General features: G+C 53.9%; 1 protein-coding gene across 2 annotated transcripts in view; it reads left to right on the top strand.

Annotated features, from left to right (window-relative positions):
• The first annotated feature begins 418 nt into the window (after positions 1-418).
• Positions 419-19,731, top strand: part of Parvb (parvin beta) — a 103,155-nt gene continuing 83,842 nt past the window's right edge. The window contains exons 1-2 of one of the 2 annotated variants that reach the window (XM_020174212.2): positions 451-586; positions 1,143-1,315. Coding sequence is in view for 1 of the 2 variants with exons in the window: in XM_020174207.2 (XP_020029796.1) it covers positions 475-586 (112 nt within the window). In the remaining variant the exon portion in view is untranslated. Of the gene's footprint in view, positions 587-1,142; positions 1,316-19,731 lie in introns of both variants that reach the window. The other variant, XM_020174207.2, reaches the window with a different exon arrangement.

The raw sequence follows: 19,731 nt of genomic DNA on the forward strand, positions 1-19,731 counted from the left end.
CAAATCCTATCATGTCAGTCAGGCTCAGTAGCCCTCCTGGCTCCCCTGGGTTTCCTGGCCCGGTCTCCAGGGCCCCTTCTCTCCCTTCCTGGAACCCCACTGTGGTGGATCCGTTCCACCTGCTAGGAGCTCCCATTGCATGTCTTCCGGCAGGAATTGTCTGATGTGCCCATGGGGGAGGTCACAGTGTGTGCCACTGTCCCTCGATAGTGCTCATTGCACAAGAAGTGCCCTAAGCTTGACGGTGACGGACCCCCAGCCCGGCGCCGGGTTCTTGGTAGACCCCCACGATCGTCATTACGCATCTGTGTGACTGCTTGATTCCGGGCAGGACCCTCGCTGCTGCCCAGCGGCGGCCCTCGCGTCCCGGCGCTGGGCGGGCGGGCGGGGGCGGGGAAGGCGGCGGGGCCGCGCCCTCAGGGCCACTCCCCGGCCAGCGGGCGGTGGCGGCGCACGGCGGCCCGCGCTCGGCCCATGTCCTCCGCGCCGCGCTCGCCCACCCCGAGAGCCCCCAGGATGAAGAAGGACGAGTCGTTCCTGGGCAAGCTGGGCGGCACGCTGGCGAAGAAGAAGAAGGCCCGCGAGGGTGAGTGCGCCCGCCCCGCTGCGGCCCGCGTCCCCTCCACCCCCGCGCGCCGGTGTCCCCCGGGCCGCGCCGCCCCCTCCGCCCCGCGCGTGGCGCCCCACGCCTCGGGCTCCGCTGCCCGCCGGCCCGCGACCTTGGGGACAGGCCTTTCCTCGTCCCCAGGACCCGTAAGCCTGGCCGGGAGCCCGGGGCGCGCAGGCGCTGGCCAGCCGGGTGGGCGCGGGGCGTGTGTCCCACGCGAGGCCAGCCCTGCTCAGGGCAGCACGGAGCGGATGTCAGCTTCCGCGCCCACCCTGCGCGGCCGCCCTTTGGCTGTGAGCTGTGACCGGTCGGGTGAAGGACACTTCTTGTGCAGCACGACAGGACGCTTGGTGACTTCTCTCGCACGATTCTCTGCAAGCCCCGTGGCCCCTGTCCTGGAGCTGGGAGAAAGGAAAGGGGTACAGAGTACACAAGCCCAGCCTGTGAGGCCTGGAGCAAGGGCCCCCGAGGCCCCCCAGGTTTATACCCCAGGGCCCACGAAGAGCATTTGAACTATCTCCTTTTTCATTTCAAGCTTGCTGAGAGTTGCAAGGAATGTGACTTCCGGAGCGCCTCCGTGCCTGCTTCAAGTCTGCCGCTCTTGGCTGGGCCTCTTCCTGGAGCCGCATTCCTCAGTGCTCCATTGTTTTGGCCCCAGGTCCTTCCTGTGGGACACTGCTTAATAGTAGGGCTCCAAATGGGCGAGAGGTGAGCCGGGCTTACAAAGAACCAAAGAACAGAAGGCTCGGGTGGGTGAGGGGCAGCCCCAGGGTGTCACTGGGAAGGACCCTCCTGCCCGCGTTTGAGCCTGACTTACCCCTGGAAAGGCTTCCCCCGGCTCTAGGGACAGGTTATCCCCTGGGATGCATGTGCCCCAATTAATTTCTTCCTGAGCCATCAGTATACCTGGGAATGTGTGCACCCCCAGCATGCATGTGCCCTATTTACCACTAGGGTTGGTAGGTCCCTCATATGCACATGCTAATTATGTCCAGTTAGCCCTATTTTATTTGTGGTCCTAGAGCACAAAAGCACTGCTACCAAGGAGGCACCAGGCCACAAAACACACAGGAGGAGAAACACAGCCTGGGGAGGGCTCTGTCCTGCCTGCACTGGAGGTATCCCCCACTCCCGTGCATTTCACCCCAAGAATGGCTTTTTATCAAATTAGATTATCCAGTTCCCTGAGGGCAGGGCCTTGTAGCCTTCTCTAGGGCTCCTTGGATGTCCCCAGGCAAAGTGGCCACATCTCCCTCCAGCCAGACACCCGAGGGCCCACAAGATGGCTTGTGTTCATCTCTGTCAAGTCTCCTAATAACACAGCACATGGCAGTCGCTGTTCATCGCCACTGCCTGTTTCATGTTTTTCCACCCATGCAGTCATCGTCGTCCTTCCCAGAAGTCATTTCTGTTCCTCTTTATGCCTTATGACAATAATGACGTCCCTTCCGATTTATTCCACTGTCTGTTTTGTTTTGTTTTTGAGATGAATGTCGCTATGTTACCGAGGCTGGCTTTGAAAGAGCTGTTGGGCTCAAGGGACCCTCCTGCTTCAGCCTTCCCCGTATCTGGGGCCATAAGCACACACCATCGGGCCCACTCATAGTCCGTGGAACACCTGTTGTGGTTTGACTGCTGTCAGGACCCCGAGAAGAAGAGATGGAGGTTTTGGCCTTCATGATCCAAGACTGAGAGTCACAATGTAAAGACAGGCAGTAGTATTATTGCCCTAGAACATAACTGGGAGGTCAGACTCCTCTCAGGGAGTCAAGTTTGGGTTGAAATCTAACAGAACTAGAGAATGAACTCACACAAGGACGCAAAATGTCCTGGCCTGCTACAGCCTCTCACAGGTGATACTTAATATGAAGAACACGCACCTGAAATAACGGGCTGATCTGATTCTAGAGTTAGTGCTTTTCCTCTGCTGTATGAACTGATGGGTGCCTGGAAGATTGAGGGTCAGGATGGCTTAATTTAAGTGCACCAAAAATCCCTAGTCAAAAGCCTCCTGTGGTGAGATGCTGCTGGCATGGCTGTTGACATCCTGGGTTAGCTGGGCTCCTGCCTTGGTCCCCAAGGTTGGGGTGCCTGGCACCCTTGGGAGGTCCCCATACAAGCAGAAGGCCACAAAAGCTAATTGGTCTCCAAGGCAGGAATTAAGGGGAAGATTGAACTTGGAAGGGCTTAGTGGCTTCCATGTGGTCCTCTGGGGAGTGGAGGAGTAGAAAGCTGAATAATGAGAACTTGAATAATTGAGAGTTGAGAGCTGCCAGTGTTTCTGCAGGCCTGTTGCCTTGGCAACTCACCCTCCTGGCCACTCTTGGGTGGGAGCAACTTCTGGCCCTGACTTTGGGCAGTTGGAGCATTTGCCTACCAGGGAATGACCAGGGGGAGGGCACCGAGGGCTCCATGGCCTGCCAGCTACACAGTTGGCTTCGTTTCTTTCCCTGTTAGAAAGTCCAGGGTGGATGCAGGAGAGCGGATGTGACTCAGACATTTCCTGAATTGAAGACCCTGGAAAGGGAGGGAGCGGATGGCTGGTGGAGTTCAAGGTTCAGGGGGCCTGTCCTGTGGGCATTCGGCCCCACTCTGAGTGGCAGAGTGACAAGGCGTGGAGGAATGTGTTGGGACAAAAGTCCTGTCATGTCCTGGGGGAGGTGGAGGTAGGAAGCCGGGTGTGCTGGGGTATGGAGGAAGTGTCTGATAATGAACTCCGTGGCATGACTAAGGCTGGTGATCACCAGGGTGCAAGCTCAGAAAAGGGAACTGTGACTGATTGTTCACATTCAGAAAAATGGAGGGGGGTCGCTTAAAATCCCTGAGCCCCCCACAGAAGGCCTGGGGACTTAGAGGTCAGTGCATCAGAAGCAGGCACAGCCTTCCTAGAGGTGGGAGGAGCAGGTTCAGAGAGATGGCTCCTATGCCAGGTCCCCTGCGACCTCCGGAGGAGAGCACAGAGGTCCAATCAGCCAGGGGCGGGCCGGAGATAGCCACAGCCAGCCGCTGTTTAAAGGCCCCAGAGGCCCTGGACTGTGAGCTCCACCCACCTGCCGGGTGGCTCTCCCGCTCCCTGGAGGCCTGGCCCAGGCCTGCATTGCCCTTCTCCCCCACCCCCATCGGAAGTCAGACACCACTGGCCAGTGGCCAAACTGGGATTTCCCAGAGAGCACAGACCACCAGAGCCAGAGCAGCTAATCCACAGGTGCTTCCCTCCTGGGAGAAAAAACCACGAAGGAAATTCCAGTGCCCTAGTTACCTTACATATGAGGACACAGGGAGAAAAAATATAAATTCATGTAATATGTACAGACAGGTTTAAAATGTATAGAGGTATGGCATTTATGTGTGCAGTTTTAGGTTCCCGGTACTATCTCGTGGACACTGGAACGTTCCCACCCATCCCTTGTCCCCGGCTTCTTAGACACAAACCAACTCTGAGACATCATTGTCACCCAAACTGTGTCGTCTACTCTCGGGTTTGCTCGTGGCACGTTCTGCGGGTTTGGGCATGTGTGTAGTGACACATCCACTGTGGCAGTGTCACACAGAGGAGCTCCACTGTTCTAAAGATCCTGTCTGAGCTGGGCATGCACACCTGTGATCCCAGCACTTATGAGCTGAGGCGGGGGGATCCTGAGTTTGAGGTCAGCTTGGGCTACAGAGTGAGTTCAAGGCCAGCGTGGACTAGATATTGAGAACCTGCCTCAAAAATACAAAAACCAAAACCACAACCTCTTCATCCTGCCCTTCTCCACGCTCTGCCGGCCACTGGATTTTTTCTTAAACACTTGTCTCGTGGTTTTCCTCTTCCGCAATGTCAGAGTTGGAATCTCATCTGGCTTCCTCCACCCGGCACTGTGTATTTAAGGTCCCCCCGTGCACCCCCAGGCCTCAGAGCTCACTCCCTGCTCATTGTCTGGATGTCCCTGTCGGTTTGTCCATCTATCTGCTGAAGGACATCTTGGTTGCTTCCAGTTTTTGGCAAGTGTGAGTGAAGCTGCTGGAAACACCTGTGTGCAGTTTCTGTGTGGACGTGAGCAGGACCGCCTGGTGGTGTGGTCGACCACGTTTAGCTCTTTAAGAACTCTCCAAGCCATCTTCAAAGGTAGCTGTGCTGCTCTGGGCCCTGAGTAGGCGTGGGGTTGAGGGGACAGAGTTAGGGTCCTCTGGAGAGGTGAAGAAACTCCCAGGAGAGAACCCTAGAACCGTCCATGACTAATGGGAGTTTCCCTTTAGGTCACCCCGTATTTTATCCAAAGCCATCACCGTGTAGACGCTGAGTTGCCCCAAACACCAGACTCTTCCACGCTGCTTTTTAATAATACCCAGAGACACAGGGCATTTAATTTCACCTTGCAAGGTAGGAATTTCTACCTGTCTGCAAGTTACCTGCAAGGTAGGCACCCCCCACCCCCCTCCATTTTATTGTAGAGGAAACGCAACCTTTCTTTCTGAGCAGCCCCTTCTGAGTAGTTTAAGCCAGTGGTTCTCAAAGTGGTCGTCCTGCCCATAGGCTTTGGCCCTGTCCAGGTGCACTGCAGTTGTCACAAGTTGGGGGTCCAGGGATGCCGCTAAAGTCCTTTGGTGCCATGTCAGTGAGTACCAGGCCCAAATGTGGGTCGAGGGCTGAGGTCGAGACCCCTGGCTTCCGTTCTAAGGTGTCTTAAGAATTCCAAGAGAAGGTCAAGTAGGTGGTGGGGAAACCATGGCCACAGGGATCTCATCCGCAAGAGACTGGAAAGCCCCTCCTCCAAGCCCCTGTGGCTCCAGGGTCTCAGTCTAGGTCCTAATGAGCGAAAATCCACATGGCCCACCGGGCCCAGCCAGTTATACTTGCGTGTCACCAGCACAGGAGGCACCTCCCACCTCCTTCGCTAGGTGGAGGACAGCTGCTATGTGAGAGCAGACAGAAAACTTCTGGAATTTAGTTAGTGCTGGGAAGGCTGAAAAGAATTGTAGTCAAGTCCTTCTGAATCCCAGTGGTCATGGATAGGATGGGGGCTGCATGTCCCCTCAGTCTAGGCCCCAGGGGAAGCTGGGGAATCAGGGAAAAGGAGGTGCTGTGTGACAGCCAACTTACCCTTTTCTATCCCTCAGAAAACCTCCAGGCAGAAAGGGGCTGGGAGCTGGGGTGGACTGACCCGTTCAGGCCCACACTCGGCATGATGTGGTCTGATGGGGAGAGGCAGGCAGGAGACCGAGATCCATGACCTGGACTTGAGGGTTTGGGGTTCCAGCTAGAGGAAATGCTCCCAATTGAGGATAAGAACAGAAAGGTCCCTGGAGGAGCCCCTTTTGGGGAAGTGCAGGTGGAGCCCAAGGTCTGGGCTGTGGTCAGCCACAGTGGGAGGCTGGAGAAAGATCCATCTTGGTGACATGTTTAGAGGCCCTGAAGGTTTCAGCGTGGAGTGTACAAGAACCACATCACTTGTGAGGAAGTGGGCAAGAATGTGGACACTGTTGGAGGTGGACTTACCACGATGGCGCCAGTGGGGTGGGAAGAAGCAGAGGGGAGTGGAGGGAAGTTAACAGGTGAAGAATGGCTGCTGTGCATACTGTGGTTTCTAGAATGTTCTATAGGAAAGAGGAGCTACCAGGCTTTCTCCAGACCCTGTCTACCAAGAGAAACAATCCCACACCCCTTTCTCCATACTCAGACTTTTTTCCTGCTGCTGGTGATGAACCTAGCCTCGGATGTGCTGAGCCTCCACTCTGCCACTGAAATCCCCCAGCCCCTACCTCATTAGGGGGGTGCAGCTCTTGGTCCATCAGGAAAAACATATAGTTAGGTGTGTGGACTCAGCAGATGTGTGGTCAGTCCCTCCTGGGTGGGACTCCTTGAAATCTCTCTCTAGTTTTCCTCTCTCTTACTGAGGAAGTGGGTGGCTTTTGGGAGGGGCGTGGGTGGGTGTGGCTCAGTCAGATTTCCTTTGATTATTATTCTGATTATAATCTTCCAACCCAGCCTTGCTGGTTGTGGGTTTGTGGGTGCACTTCATCCTGGGGGAGCAACTTGTACCGCCCTGGGCTTTTCCTATTTTGTTGGTGGCATGCTCAAAGCTCTTGGAATCTTGGCTTCAGTAGAAGATGGAGAAGGTGACTGCTTGGTGGTACTGGGGTTTGAACTCAGGGCCTCACACTTGCTAGGCACGTGCTCTATGGCTTGAGCCACTCTGCCGGCCCGAGAGTGCTAACTCTTGTGCTGCCTCCCTTTCTGGGCTGGGTGGTGTCTGGGGGAGGCTAACTCTGTGATTCTGCTAGCACCTTGGTTATGGGTCCCCCTCTCCCGCAGAAGAATCGAGCCCCTTCTAGCCCGGCATGCATCAGAGGCGCCATGCTTTGACTTGCTGCCCTCCTTGTGGGATTAGCATTTATTGCACACCCTGAAGTTTCATGAAGCGGTGTTCCCCGTCTGGTTGTCAGAGTAATTAAGGGTGTTTATACGTGTAAGTGGGTACACACCTGCTGGGAGTAGTTTTAAAGTGCTCCGTTGGATTGATTCTGCCCTGTTGGGGTTGGCAGAGGACAAGCTACCTTTACCTGGCTATTTTCTTCTTTGCAAATAAGTGGTTCCAGTGCACTGAGAAAGCGTTTTTCTTCTCTTTGTTAGCTGTACCCTTTGCTTTTTAGGAAGACTGGATCACGTCCTAATGAGTGATCCAGTTTGCGATTTAGTTCAGTGCCGAAGGGCTGGAGAACACCTTGTCGGCTTAGGAGTGCAGTCTAAACCAGGTTGGCTGGAGTAGGAGAGTGTAGACACATGTGGTGGGGGCTTTTCTCAGTGATGCAGTCCAAAGAGAGACTTCCTTCTGGTTGTACGAAAAACTGGAATGAGCGGGAGTTTCTGGCATCATTGTCTTTCTAGAGTTCCCAGCAGCTGAGGAATAACTTGGTTGGTCATGCATGCAGTCAGCTCTGGGCCATGGGACCCGCACACCCAGGCTTTGGGGAGTCATTTGTTTTTCCTTCCTTCCTGCCTTCGACTGGGATTTGAACTCAGGACTCTGTGCTTGCAAAGAAGGCATTCTACCGCTTGAGTCACACCTCTAGTCCATTTTGCTCTGGTTATTTTGGACATGGGGGTCTCGAGAACTATTTGCCTGGGCTGGCCTTGAACCATAACCTTCTTGATCTCAGCCTCCCAAGTAGCTAGGCGCTAGGCCTCATTTCTTTATTTTTAACGTGGGTAAGTGTGGGCAGATAGACACCAGCCCATGTTTTCTGTTGTGCTCTCGATGGTTCTCAGAGATGCACCTGGGTGGCTGCTGCGCAGGACACAGCTCACAGCCTTGCTGCCCACGTTGGCTACTTCTTCTCTGCAGCCTCTGGGTCTGCTGGTCTGGGCAGATCATGGCAGCACTGGGTGTTAGGTGGTGGCGTGAAGGCTTATTGGGAAGTGGCATTTTACCTATTGGCGCCTGCTGACCACTGAAGGTCTGGCACAGGTGCAGGCTCCACGGCTGGCTGGTAGGAGAGCAGAGGTAGCAGGTGGGTTTCCATCTGAGAGCAAACTCTGCTAGGTTTACAATGACTGCCTATACCTGTGTTGAGAAGGGTTCTGAGGTTGTGTCTAGGCCTAGGGAAAGGGTGATGCCCAGAGTGAGTGGCACCCTGGAGCTGAGTCTCTGCTGCTCTTGGCTCTTTTCTGTCCAGGCTGCCTCTGTCTCACAGTGTTCCCTGCTGTGGCTGCCTGGCTGTTGGTAACAAAGTTGCAAAAATCTTTCAAAGTCTTTGTCTTAGGAAAATTGTATCCTAACTCTTTCCCAGCCCTGGAACTCTCCTGAAGTGTGCACTCAGAGGCGGGTGCAGTGTGTGCCACAGGAGGCTGCTCGGCTTCCTCACCCACCTGCATGCAGACTCAGAGGAAGTCGGGGAACAGGAGTTTCTTAGGGTTGTACATTGCTAGCCATCTTAATAGTTTAGTTTTGTAAGAGGCCTGTTCTTTTGAAAAGTTAGACACGTTCATACTTTCTTTCACTTGAAAATTTGCAACGCCCAAGCATCTAGACTTTAATTGCAAGTTATTGACAAGTTAAGGAGGGTGCGAAGATTTTAGAACTCCCAGGGCTTGCTCACATTGCTAGCTGAAATCTGGACGCTTCTAGAAGCAGCTGGGTGTAAGCAGAGCCAAGATTGCCTGGCGGCTTGCTACTTCTCAGGTTACCACGGGAGCTGCCACACTGTGGATGGACAGAGCGGCCTGAGCCGGCAGCCTTGTGTGCAAATGGTGTTTGTGATTTGTTTTTGATATAAATGAATTTGAGGGACATCTTTGCCCAGAGCTTAATTTGAAGTCTCTCTCTCTCTCCTTCTCTCTCTTTCTCTCACTCTCTCTCTCTTTCTCAAATTTAACATACTACATTGTCTTTCAAAGTAAGGCCTGCATGCATCCATACTCCACGTACGAGTTGAATAGAAGACCATCTGAGAAGGGAGGAAACTAGTAAAAAGAAGCACTGAAAAAAAAAAAATAGCCAGAATGGAGTCTCCAGTAGTCACACTGTGGCTAAGACTGGGGTACCTGTGACGTTCCAGGCCCCACGCCAAACCCTGCATGCCTGGGACGCAGTGTATTCCACACAGGCCGGGAAGCAGGTGCCTGGGTTGTCCCCCTACGGCAGGTGAGCAGAGGCTTGGAGAGGCGTGACATCCTGCCAGGGTGGCTCTTGATTGCCACTGAGCTAACCTGGAGGCAAGAGTGAGCTGCAGGTCACCTTCCCAGCTGGCTCCAGTCAGACCTGTACCCTTCTGGCATTTGCGCCACGCTTAGCCCCGGGCTCAGGAAGATGGAGGGAAGACAAAGCAGATGCGTTCTGTACTGTCGGGACTCCCTGTCGTTGACACACAGAAACTGACTCTCCATCGGGGCCCAGGACCAGGTCCAGATTCTCCTGGCCATTTGTCCAAGGCTTGTCTGTCTGTCCAGGGCCTGCTGTCCCTCAGCCCAACCACCAGGACTTTGTTCACTTCCTGCAGGCCCCACCTTCTTCCTGGCCTTGGATCCCTGATGTCGCTGTTTTCTCTCTCCAGCGCCTTCTGCCCTGTCATTTATATGTCCTGCCTCAGCAGCACGGGGGTCCCTTTGCCCACTCAAGTCTGGTGTGTTCCCATATCACTGGGTGGAATGTGAGAGGCAGTCTAGACTAGTGGTTGGGGCACTGATCTGGGGGCCAAACTGCCTGGGTTTGGATGGGCCCTGCAGGGCTGTGGGGCTTCGACCTTAGAGCTCCCTTCTCTGCCCCGTGTCTCCGTGTCCTCTGCTGTAAAGCACTTAACTCATAGGGCTAGGAGAGAATTGAGTTGTTAAATGATGCAATTGCAAACATTTTCCTGATCAAGGACTGGCATCCAGGAGAGGTACAGAATGAGGACTCCGTAATGAAAAGACAAACAGCCCCGTAGAAGGACAGGTGAACGGTTTGAGCAGATGCTTCTCCAGAGAAGACAGACACACGGCCAGCAAGCATCTGGAAAAGCATCTTAGCACTCTGTATTGCCCAGGAAATGCAGTCAGGAGCTCGGGACGCACACATGCCAGGCCTTCTGGAGTGGCCACCAGACTGGAGCCTTGCACAGGCTGGCAGGTGGACGGTGGAGAGGCCGCTGAAATTTATGAAATCTGCATTTCCCTCTTACCCAACCTCAGGTGTGTTTACTCAAGGGACACCAACACTGATGTCCCTAAGAAGACCCCATATACACGACTGGCCACAGCTGCTTTATTCAGAACAACTACAGCTCAGGAGTCCATCCACAGAAGGGATAATTGTACAGTGGACAGTTAATAAGACAGCCTACGTGTGGCAGAAACCAGGAACAAAGGTGTCAGTACACAGTGACATGGTGACTAGCCACCTCTGAGAACATGTGCTGTGTGTGCTTCCATTTCTATAATCTTCTGCCTGTGGTGGGGGTGGGCCGGGGAGCCGTGGTTGCCTGGGGAGGAGCAGGGGGGAGTCTTTTCTGTTCCACAAATGTTCCCCATTAGAACAGGGGTTTGAGCTACACAGGTGCTGGCACCTGTCAGATCTCACTGAATGCGACGTAGGACATGTACATCTCACAGCGTGTACATTTTAACACCAGAGAGAGCCATAAATAAATACGGAACACTCCAGCTGGTGCTGTGCAGGTCTGGGGGAAAAGGTGGCGAAGCTTGCGGCTTTCAAATGCATGGAGGAAAAGGTGGTGCGGTTCACCCCAAAGGCGTCATGGGAGTGTGTCACTCTGCACGGTCAAAGGCATTGAGTTTAGGGTCTTGGAAGGGGAGGTGAGACCGAGTTTTCTGGGTGGACCTGACGTTATCACGAGGTGTGTTAGTCACATGTGGTCTCTGTGGGAAAACATCAGAAAGAAACAGCTGAAGGGAGAAGGACTGTGGTTCGTGGTTTCAGTCCATGGTCAGTCGGCCCTGTGTTTCTGGGCCCGTGGTGAAGCAAGCATCATGGTGGGAGGGGGTGGTGGACCAGAAAGCAGAGAGAGGCAGGCGGCGCCGGGGACAAGGTTCATCTCCCCAGGGACACACTAGTGACCCCTCTCTCCACCTAAGCCCCTCCCAATTATGAACGCATCGAAGGGCATGAGGTCACAGCCCTCGGGATCCGGTCCTTCCCAAAAGCCCGTCCTTTGGCAGCCAGGCCTTTAGCACACGAGCCTCCTGGGGGACATTTGAAATTGAAACCGTAACACTAGGATTTTTTTTTCCACACTCCGGGTGGAATCCAGGGCCTGAGGTACTGGGCAGGTGCTCTACCACTGAGCCACACGAGGGACTTCTTAGAGGAAGGCGATGTGCTCATGGGGCAGAGGTTGGAGTGATGTGGGGCCAGGAGCCAAGAGGTGGGAAGCAAGGGGGGGCCTCCTCTGGGGAAGCCCATTTTGGACATCTGACATTCAGGACTGCAAGATAATAGTGTCGTGTTGTTTTATGTCATTTGTCACAGCAGCAGGGATGGCCTGGTGGCCATCATGGAACCATCATGATATTTTTTTTTTTTGGCGGTACTGAGGTTTGAACTCAGAGCCTTGCACTTGCCAGGCAGGCGCTCTACCAACTGAGCCAGGCCCCCAGCCCTTTTTACTTCAGTTATTATTTGCGTAGGGCCTCCTACTCATTGCCCAGATCCAGCCTCAGATTGAGATTCTCCTTCTTATGCTTCTCTAGTAGCTGGGATTACAGGCATGCACCACTACGCTTGGTTGAGGTAAGATCTCACGAATTTTTTGCCCAAACTGGCTTCAAGCCATGATCTTCCCAATCTCTGCCCCTGAGCAGCTGGAACTAGAGGTGTGCACCACTGTGATCCACCCAGCATGATATATTTGGATCAATGCTTTCATTTGGGAAGACATGAGAGTAAAAACTTAGTGGAGGGACTGGACCTCAGGTGACACGGAGGCTCCTCTGTTAGCAGCTGACGTCTCTGCCTGTGGACTGATCGTGGTCCAGGCTCGGTATGTGCAGAGGTGATGGACAGGAAGACTCGCCACCCCAGGACTGTCACAGCCCTTCAGAGTACCTGCTTTCTGCCAGAGGAAGACGGCGTCATAGTGAAACGCACCCAGAAAGCAAGGCTTAGTGCCATAAGGTTTAATGACTGACATTTTGTAGGAGCAGTAAAGAGAATTTCTATCTTGTTGTGCAAGTTGAATTTCCATCTTTCTGGTGTTTTTATCTTATTGTTTTGCTACCTCATCACAAGGACATTGCTACAATTATTTAGTTTTTTCGTTAATGTCCTTGTTAAGAAGATTTCTTGGAAAGAAAGAATGTCCTTTTCATGGACGGGGTGCTGGCTTGATCAGAGGTGGACTGAGTTTAAGGTTCACAGTGGAAGCAACCCAGGGCCATTAACTGACAGTAGAGGAACAAAATGTGTACCTCCATGCTACAGAGCACTGCAGCCATAAAAAGAGGGAAGTTGTGACAGGTGCCACAATCACAGATGTGATGCTAAGAATTAGTGGCAAAAGGGAAAAATATGTGTGATTCCATTTATATGAGGTTCAGAGATTAGTCAAATCTGCAGAGATGCAGCGTGGGTGAGTGGTGGCCGGGACCGGGGAAGGGAGGAGTGCTAATGGATATACAGGGTGTATTTTGGGGTGATGAAATATTTTAAAATTGATTGTGATGATGATTGCACAACTGTGAATTTACCAAAAGTCGTGAATTGTGTACGTGATACAGAGTGGATTGCACAGAGTGTGGGTAGTCACAGGAAAGCAGGTAGGATGTAGGGTGCTTCTGAAGGTGGGCGCAAAGAACTGGGGTCTCTGTTTCCATGGTTGGTGCTCTTGACAGATCTCCCAGTGGGAGGGTGGGGACCTGGGAAGGGAGTGAGACTGTCCATTCTTTTCCTCGTCTGTATCTTCCTGATCACTGTCCTGCAGTGGGGACACCTGTCACAAATCAGGGGCTCGTGCTGGCCAGGGGCTTGGCGCTGTGCACACTGTCTTATCTGACTGGAACCAGATATGATGATGTCCTTGTGGCAGGCAAGAATGGGGAGTCCCCAGCGCCATTTTGCCTCACCTTGCAAAGGAGACTTCAGTCTGACTTCGGGCCTCGCACATGGTCGACCTCTCGCTGCTAGGAGAGTGGCTGTTAATAGCCCCCCTCCTCCCCCCCTCCTCCCCCCCTCCTCCCCCCCTCCTCCCCCCCTCCTCCCCCCCTCCTTCCCCCCCTCCTCCCCCCCTCCTCCCCCCCTCCTCCCCCCCTCCTCCCCCCCTCCTTCCCCCCCTCCTTCCCCCCCTCCTTCCCCCCCTCTCCTTTTCCTTCTCTTTCTTTTGGCGGGGCTGGGGATTGAACCCAGAACCTTGCACATGCTAGGCAAGTGCCCTTCCACTCAGCCACACCCCAGCCCCCCTTTTTCTCATTTCTTATCCTTGGTAATGTCTCTCACACTTCCATAAAAATCCTCATTCAAACATATGTCATCCAGGTCTATCTGTGTATAAAACGAGGGGTTTCATGGGAAGGTTCTTGATAACAAGCGACACACACGGACGCTGACACTCTGTTCCGCTGAGATCCACGTCACTGAAGAACTGTGCTGGCCACACTTGCTAACTGATTTCGCGACCCACCGGGTCACGGTGCTGGTGTACAGTGTTGCTTGGGGAGACACAAAGAGGGAAACCGGGCAGGTGGGTGTCCAGGGGCCCATGTGCTGTTGAGGGATGTCGTTGCTGGACCTGGCGTCCTGCGTTCCAACCTGTGTTTGCAGCTCACTGCTCATTCAGTTGCCCTTTTTTGGTGGTACTGGGGTTTGAACCTGGGGCCTTGCACTTGCTAGGCAGGTTCTGTACCACTTGAGCCCTGCACCCCACCCCCAGCACTTTTCCTTTAATTATTTTTAAGATAGGGTCTTGAGTTTTTGCCTGGACTTGCTTCTGACCTAGATCCTCTTACCTCTGCTTCCCACATGGCTGGGATTACTGGTGTGTACATCGTGCCCAGCTTATTTTTTTCTTTTTTTGTGGTTCTGGGGTTTGAACTCAGAGCCTCAAGCTTGCTAGGCAGGCATTCTTACCAGTTGAGTCACTTCCAGCCCGTTTTTGTGTTGAGTGTTTTAGAGATAGGGTCTCACAAACTGTTTGCCCAGGCTGATCTCTGCCTCCTGAGTAGCTGGGATTACAGGCGTGAGCCATCGGCACTGGCACGCCACACTTATGATTGAGATGGGGATCTTGCTAACATTTTGCCCAGGCTGGCCTGAACTGTGATCCTCTTGATCTCCACCTCCTAAGTAGCTGGGATTACAGGTGTGTGTAACAGTGCCTGCCTTTACTCAGTTGTTCCTTAATCACTCAGTCTCCTACAACATTCATATTTACAGAGCTCCCCTTGAGAGCAGGTCCCGGGTGGGGGTGGGGACATGTGGAGAGGTCTCACTGACCCTGCCCCTGAGGTCTGTCTCTTGCTGCCCACTGTTTATTCCCATGGAATGACCCTGTTGCTGAAAACCAATTGGTCATGGATCAGAATTTCTGAGGTCTCAGGAACTGGAGACATGGTTCAAGGGGTAGAGCGCCTAGCAAGCACAATGTCCTGAGTTCAAATTCTAGTACCACCACCAAAAAAAAAAAAGATTTCTGTACTCTCAGTTCTGCTCCAGACCTGGTCTCTCTGCAGCACTGCGGTTCTGAGCACTGCAGATTGCCTGGGCTTTTGAGGATCCCTTGAAGTTCCGTAGAATTGCAGGGTGGGTTTTTCTATTTCTGCCAACACTGCCATTGGGGTGGCAGAGGCACAGGAACTTGAAGATGGCTGTGGGTGGTGCTGTTGTCCTAACCACATTATCTTCCTCCGTTTAGGCTTTGATTTCCCTCTGAAACATTAGGGTGCAATGTGCCATGTGTCCCTGGTGGCTGGTGGCTTAGGTGTCATTCCGTGGGCTTGCCGTGCTGTCCAAGGGGGTCCTCCCAAGAGTCCCGCATGGAGGCAGAGCAGGGCAGGCCCACGGTGCCCATGCAACAGACCAGGAAGGCAGGGCTGAAGGTGGCAGTGGCCCAGGTGGCTCGTGCAGCCGGAAGTCTGGGGGCATTTGCTCAGCAAGTACCTGGGGCCAGGGCAAAACATTCTCCCCACCTAGCAGCACCCACACGCGGGGCTGTGGAGCACTGAGCACTGCTGACTCGGAGGACTCACTCAGCAAGTGTCACCGCAGCCCTTCCCCCACCACCTCGCTTCATCCTCAGACCATCCTGAGCTGGACTGTGTGTCCCCGAGGAAGATACTGAGGCTCCAGGGAGTCGATCTGGCCCCACCTCACTGTCCCTCATCAGTGAAGGCAAATTCGCTGGTGAGAACCCCCAAGGGCTCCCTGGGATTCCTAAAGAACCTTCCAGAAATAGCCTCCTGGCATGTTACTGGGGCTGACACTATCAGAAAAGCACCCCAAGCACCTGTTTTAATCAGAAACACGAGGGGCTGTGTGTGAGAGACATGTGCAGGTAGTGGTGTCAACAGCATGGTCCTTGCCCCTGGTCCCTGCCTCTATTGGACATTCTGGAAGCTGCTTAAGACCAACAGTGCCCACCTCGGGGGGCATAGGTTCCTCCATCAGCCAGACCCAAAAGAGGTGCGTCCCCCACTGGGTGCCAGCGAGGTAAATGGCCTCCTGGTGCTGAGGGGGCAGCTCTGACATGCTGAGAGGCCCATCCCATCGGCAGGCTCCTGACTTCAAGGAAAAGTGGCCAGAGGATGCAAGTGACACCAGGCGCTGCAGTGCAGGACACAGCCCTGCTGCTGGGGGCAGCACACAGCTCAAGGGCATTTGGGGAGTGAGTGTGAGAGAGCAGAGGAAGCCCATGGATCTCTGCGCAGCCATCTGAAGTGACTCAAGGACAGAGCACGGGACTCCTGTACTCATCCTGCTGTCCATTCATGGTTTGTGCGCTCAGCAAACATTGGTTGGATGGCACTGGGAACAGAGCTGGCGATGTGCCCTCAGGAGGTCCTAGTCAGGGTCCTTGGACTTTGTGGGGATAAGGGACGGGGAACCTGTGATGGGCCAGACCTGGCCTGGTTGGGAGGCCCCCTGTGTGGACAGCATGAGTGGGAACTGAGGACGAGCTGCAGTATACAGGGAAGGTGGCGGAGAGGCGTGTTAGGGCAAGTCGTGGCCCCCAAATCCATGATTAGAGGACCAATCCCAGTACCTCAGAGTGTCCTTTGGAAACGGATCTTATTCCATTTCCTGGTAAAATGGGAAATTTAGACACGTACCAGAGGGAGGTCCTGTGAAGACATAGGGAGAAGCTGGCACCCATGGGCCAAGGAGAGTGACCTCAGGAGAAACCAGCTGCCACACTTGACTCTGTACTTCAGCCTCAGGACCGAGAGGAAGTGAATTTCTGTGGTCTAACTCGCCCCATCCGTTCTTTGTCAGGGCGGCCCCAGGACACTGCTATGGCTGGAGGGGCTAGACACAGAGCAAGTGGGCCTGGGAGCGTGGGAAGTGAGGGCAGCCACATGGAGGGTGGGCATCTCCCTGTCTGTGAGCACCAATGGCAGAGACGTCACTGTCTTGCCAGGTTAAGGCACAGTGAAAGAGCCACCCTATGCCCTGGGAGGCCTGACTTTCTTTTTGGGCTTCTTTTGCTGCGACCATGACAGGAAAAAAAGTCTAACTGGCAATTTGGGGAGGGGCTTTAGTGCTAAGAGGAGCAACGTGGTCCCTCCGTCCATCGTGGTCCTGTGTGGTCTGGGGTCGCTGCCTTTGGCCAGTGACCCCGCAAGCCAAACAAATCCTTTGCCTGGCACTTTAGCAGGTGAGAGTCAGAGGCAGCTCTCAGCCCCACTGGGGCTGCGACCTCCCTTCTCTCCCCAGCGACAGCCCCAGGGAAGACCCATGGTGTCATGCCTTCCGCCTGCATCTGGTGGCCAGTGGGGCTTGGGGCCTGTGAGACAGACGTGCACACAACCCAGGGGCGGGCATGGCAACGTGGACCAGGAATTAACTTCCAGGCAGGCTTGCCAGAGAGGCGAGACTGCACCACGCCCATGCTCCTTCACGGGTGAAACCTGCGTGCGGAGAGAGCCTGGAAGCTCTGGTCTGGCCCAGAGGCTCATGGTGTACTAGTTACCTGGGGGCGCTGATGACCGCGTGGATCTGTGGGGTGTGTGGTCACGAGCCCTCTGGAGCTTGGTCCCCCTTCCACCTGGCCTGGGGAGCCAGGCTGTGGGTCCAGAGTGTGTGCTCTGTGTACAGCAACACCTCTCCCAAGACGAAATGGAGTGAGCCTCAGTTTACAGATAGGGATACTGAGGCCCCGGGGTGAGGGGGGTTGGAGCGCAAAGCCTGGTCTCTGGTTGAGTGGTCTTCTCACTGAAGACGTCTGTGGTGTCAGAGTAAAGGATGGAGACCCTGACCGTGATGGGCAGTCAGTACTGGAAGAGCCTCCCCCCTTCTCATTTCAGGCAAGAATTGAAGTGCATTTCTCAAGTTTAGCTCCTGTCTGATTAAATTTGGTGTTGCTGCACACTTTTTATTGGGCATAAAAATATCCACCAAGTGAAAATGTGGACACACAGTTCAGTCGGTACCCTGAGGTCACCTCCCCTGGAGCCCTGTTTACTGGTTGTTGTTTTCCTCGGTGCTGGACTGATCCAATTTTAAGTGTGATTTCAGAGCGTGTTGTAAGGAGCCCTGGGAGATTAACAGCCCTGGATATTGGGCTGGAAATCAAACCCAAATTGGTGTTTCGTTCCTTTGGAAGGCGGCCGTCCAGGAGTGGGCCAGCTGGGGCTCAGCCATCTGCAACAGGGAGGGAGTGATTTCTTCATTTATTTTTTGTGGTGCTGGGGAAGGAGCCCAGGGTCTTGTGCATGCCGAGTGAGTGGTTGATCACTGAGCTACGTCCCCAGCCCTTTCTAAATTTACTTTGAGACAGAGTCTCACCAACTTGCCCAGGCTCACCTCAAACTCATGATCCTCCTGCCTCAGCTGGGATTATAGACGGGCATCATCGTACCTGGCCTGAGGGAATGATTTTGATGTTAAAGCAGTTCAGTCGTCAGAGTCTCAGCCTCTGTGTGGCTCTGCGTGGCGGGGATTATTGTGTCTTGTCCCGGCACAAACAGGCCCTGTGCCTACCTGACCTTTGGGTCATAAGGCCCCCTAAGAATGTGCCTGTGTCTGGACTTGCTGTCCTTTGCCAACTGTGGTTACGGTCACTCTAACCATACTAGCGGGTCTCTCCTCCCCTCTTGTACTCAGGAGGCATGTCTCATGGCTGCCCTGTGTCCTGCCGTCTTGCCTTTGTACTTTGTAGACACTGGGTGTCTCTGAACCCCAATTCTCTCCTCTCTTTCTCAGCTTTTGTCTACAGCAGCAGTCAGCAAGCGCCTACTGAAAGGGCCAGTTAGTCCATATTTTCCTCTTTGTGAGGCATACAGGCTGTGTCACAGTTACTGAACTCTGCTGCTGTAACACTGGGCAGCTGTAGACAATATGGGCATGTCTGTGTTCCAATAAAGCTTTATTGACAAAAACAGGCTATGGGCTAGGCTGGGCTGGGCTAGACTCCTGGTCTGTACTACAGTTTCTACACCATAGATTTGAGCATGTGTCTAGTCCTCTTTCCTCCTAAAACTGTTAGGCAAAAGAAATTCCAACAGCTCCATCCACCCCAGGCTGTGTTCTGCACTCTACGGCCCCACGTATTCTAGACTGTTGAAGAGGCAATACTGTTAGACAGACAGACAAAGGTCACTTGTCCCCTATTGGCTCAGTGACCTTGAACTGAGCTCAGCCCCATTCCATCTTCAGATCACCTTTTCCTATCTCAGAGGATTGTTTGAAGAATTAAATGTGAAGCTATGCATGGTGGGGCATGCCTGTAATCCCAGCTAACCGGGCGGCAGAGGCAGGAGGATCCCCAGTTTGAGGCTAGTCCAGCAAAGTTAGGAAGATCTTATCTTAAAAACGAAATACAAACAAAAGGGCGTATTCTGGGGTGTATCTCAAGTGGTAGACTGCTTGCCCAGTAAGCACGAGAACCTGGGTTCAATCCCCAGCACCTCTCTCTCTCTTGCTCTCTCTCTCTCTCTCTCTCTCTCTCTCTCTCTCTCTCTCTGACACACAAAGGAATTAAATGAGGTAATGTGGGAGAGAGTGTGAACCTCAACTAAGGACGTGTGTGTGTGTCCCAGAGTCAACAAGGAGGAGGAAACTGGCTGAGTCTGGGGCTGGCCTGGAGGTTCTTCCCACCTGTGTCCCTTTTGGGAGTTGGGTGTCCAGCCCTTGTTTTCTAATCTGTGTCATAAAGTCCCCAGATAGTTGGTGACACCCCCCCCCCCACGGTGCTGGCTTCTGAGCACCATGTGTGCTGAGCAGAGCCACAGGGAAGAACAAAGATGTCTGCTGATGGCCATAAAAGTCCTTCTGCCATCAGTGAAAGGCCTCATCTGTAATGGAACACTGGGCTTCGTGGTGCTGCCTGGAGCAATGGCAGGGCCAGCAGCGAGGCCAGAGCACTGGGGTTCATAACCAAGTGGGGGAGTTCCACCCACCAAGCCATAGCTGTGCAGCCACAAAGCCATCCAGGCTCAGCCTGGACACATGCAGTGAGTGACCCTGTGTCTCAGGGAGGAGACGGCAGGTGGCAGCACT

This window comes from Castor canadensis, chromosome 8, assembly GCF_047511655.1.
Source record: "Castor canadensis chromosome 8, mCasCan1.hap1v2, whole genome shotgun sequence".
In the NCBI taxonomy this organism is placed as follows: Eukaryota; Metazoa; Chordata; class Mammalia; order Rodentia; family Castoridae; genus Castor; species Castor canadensis.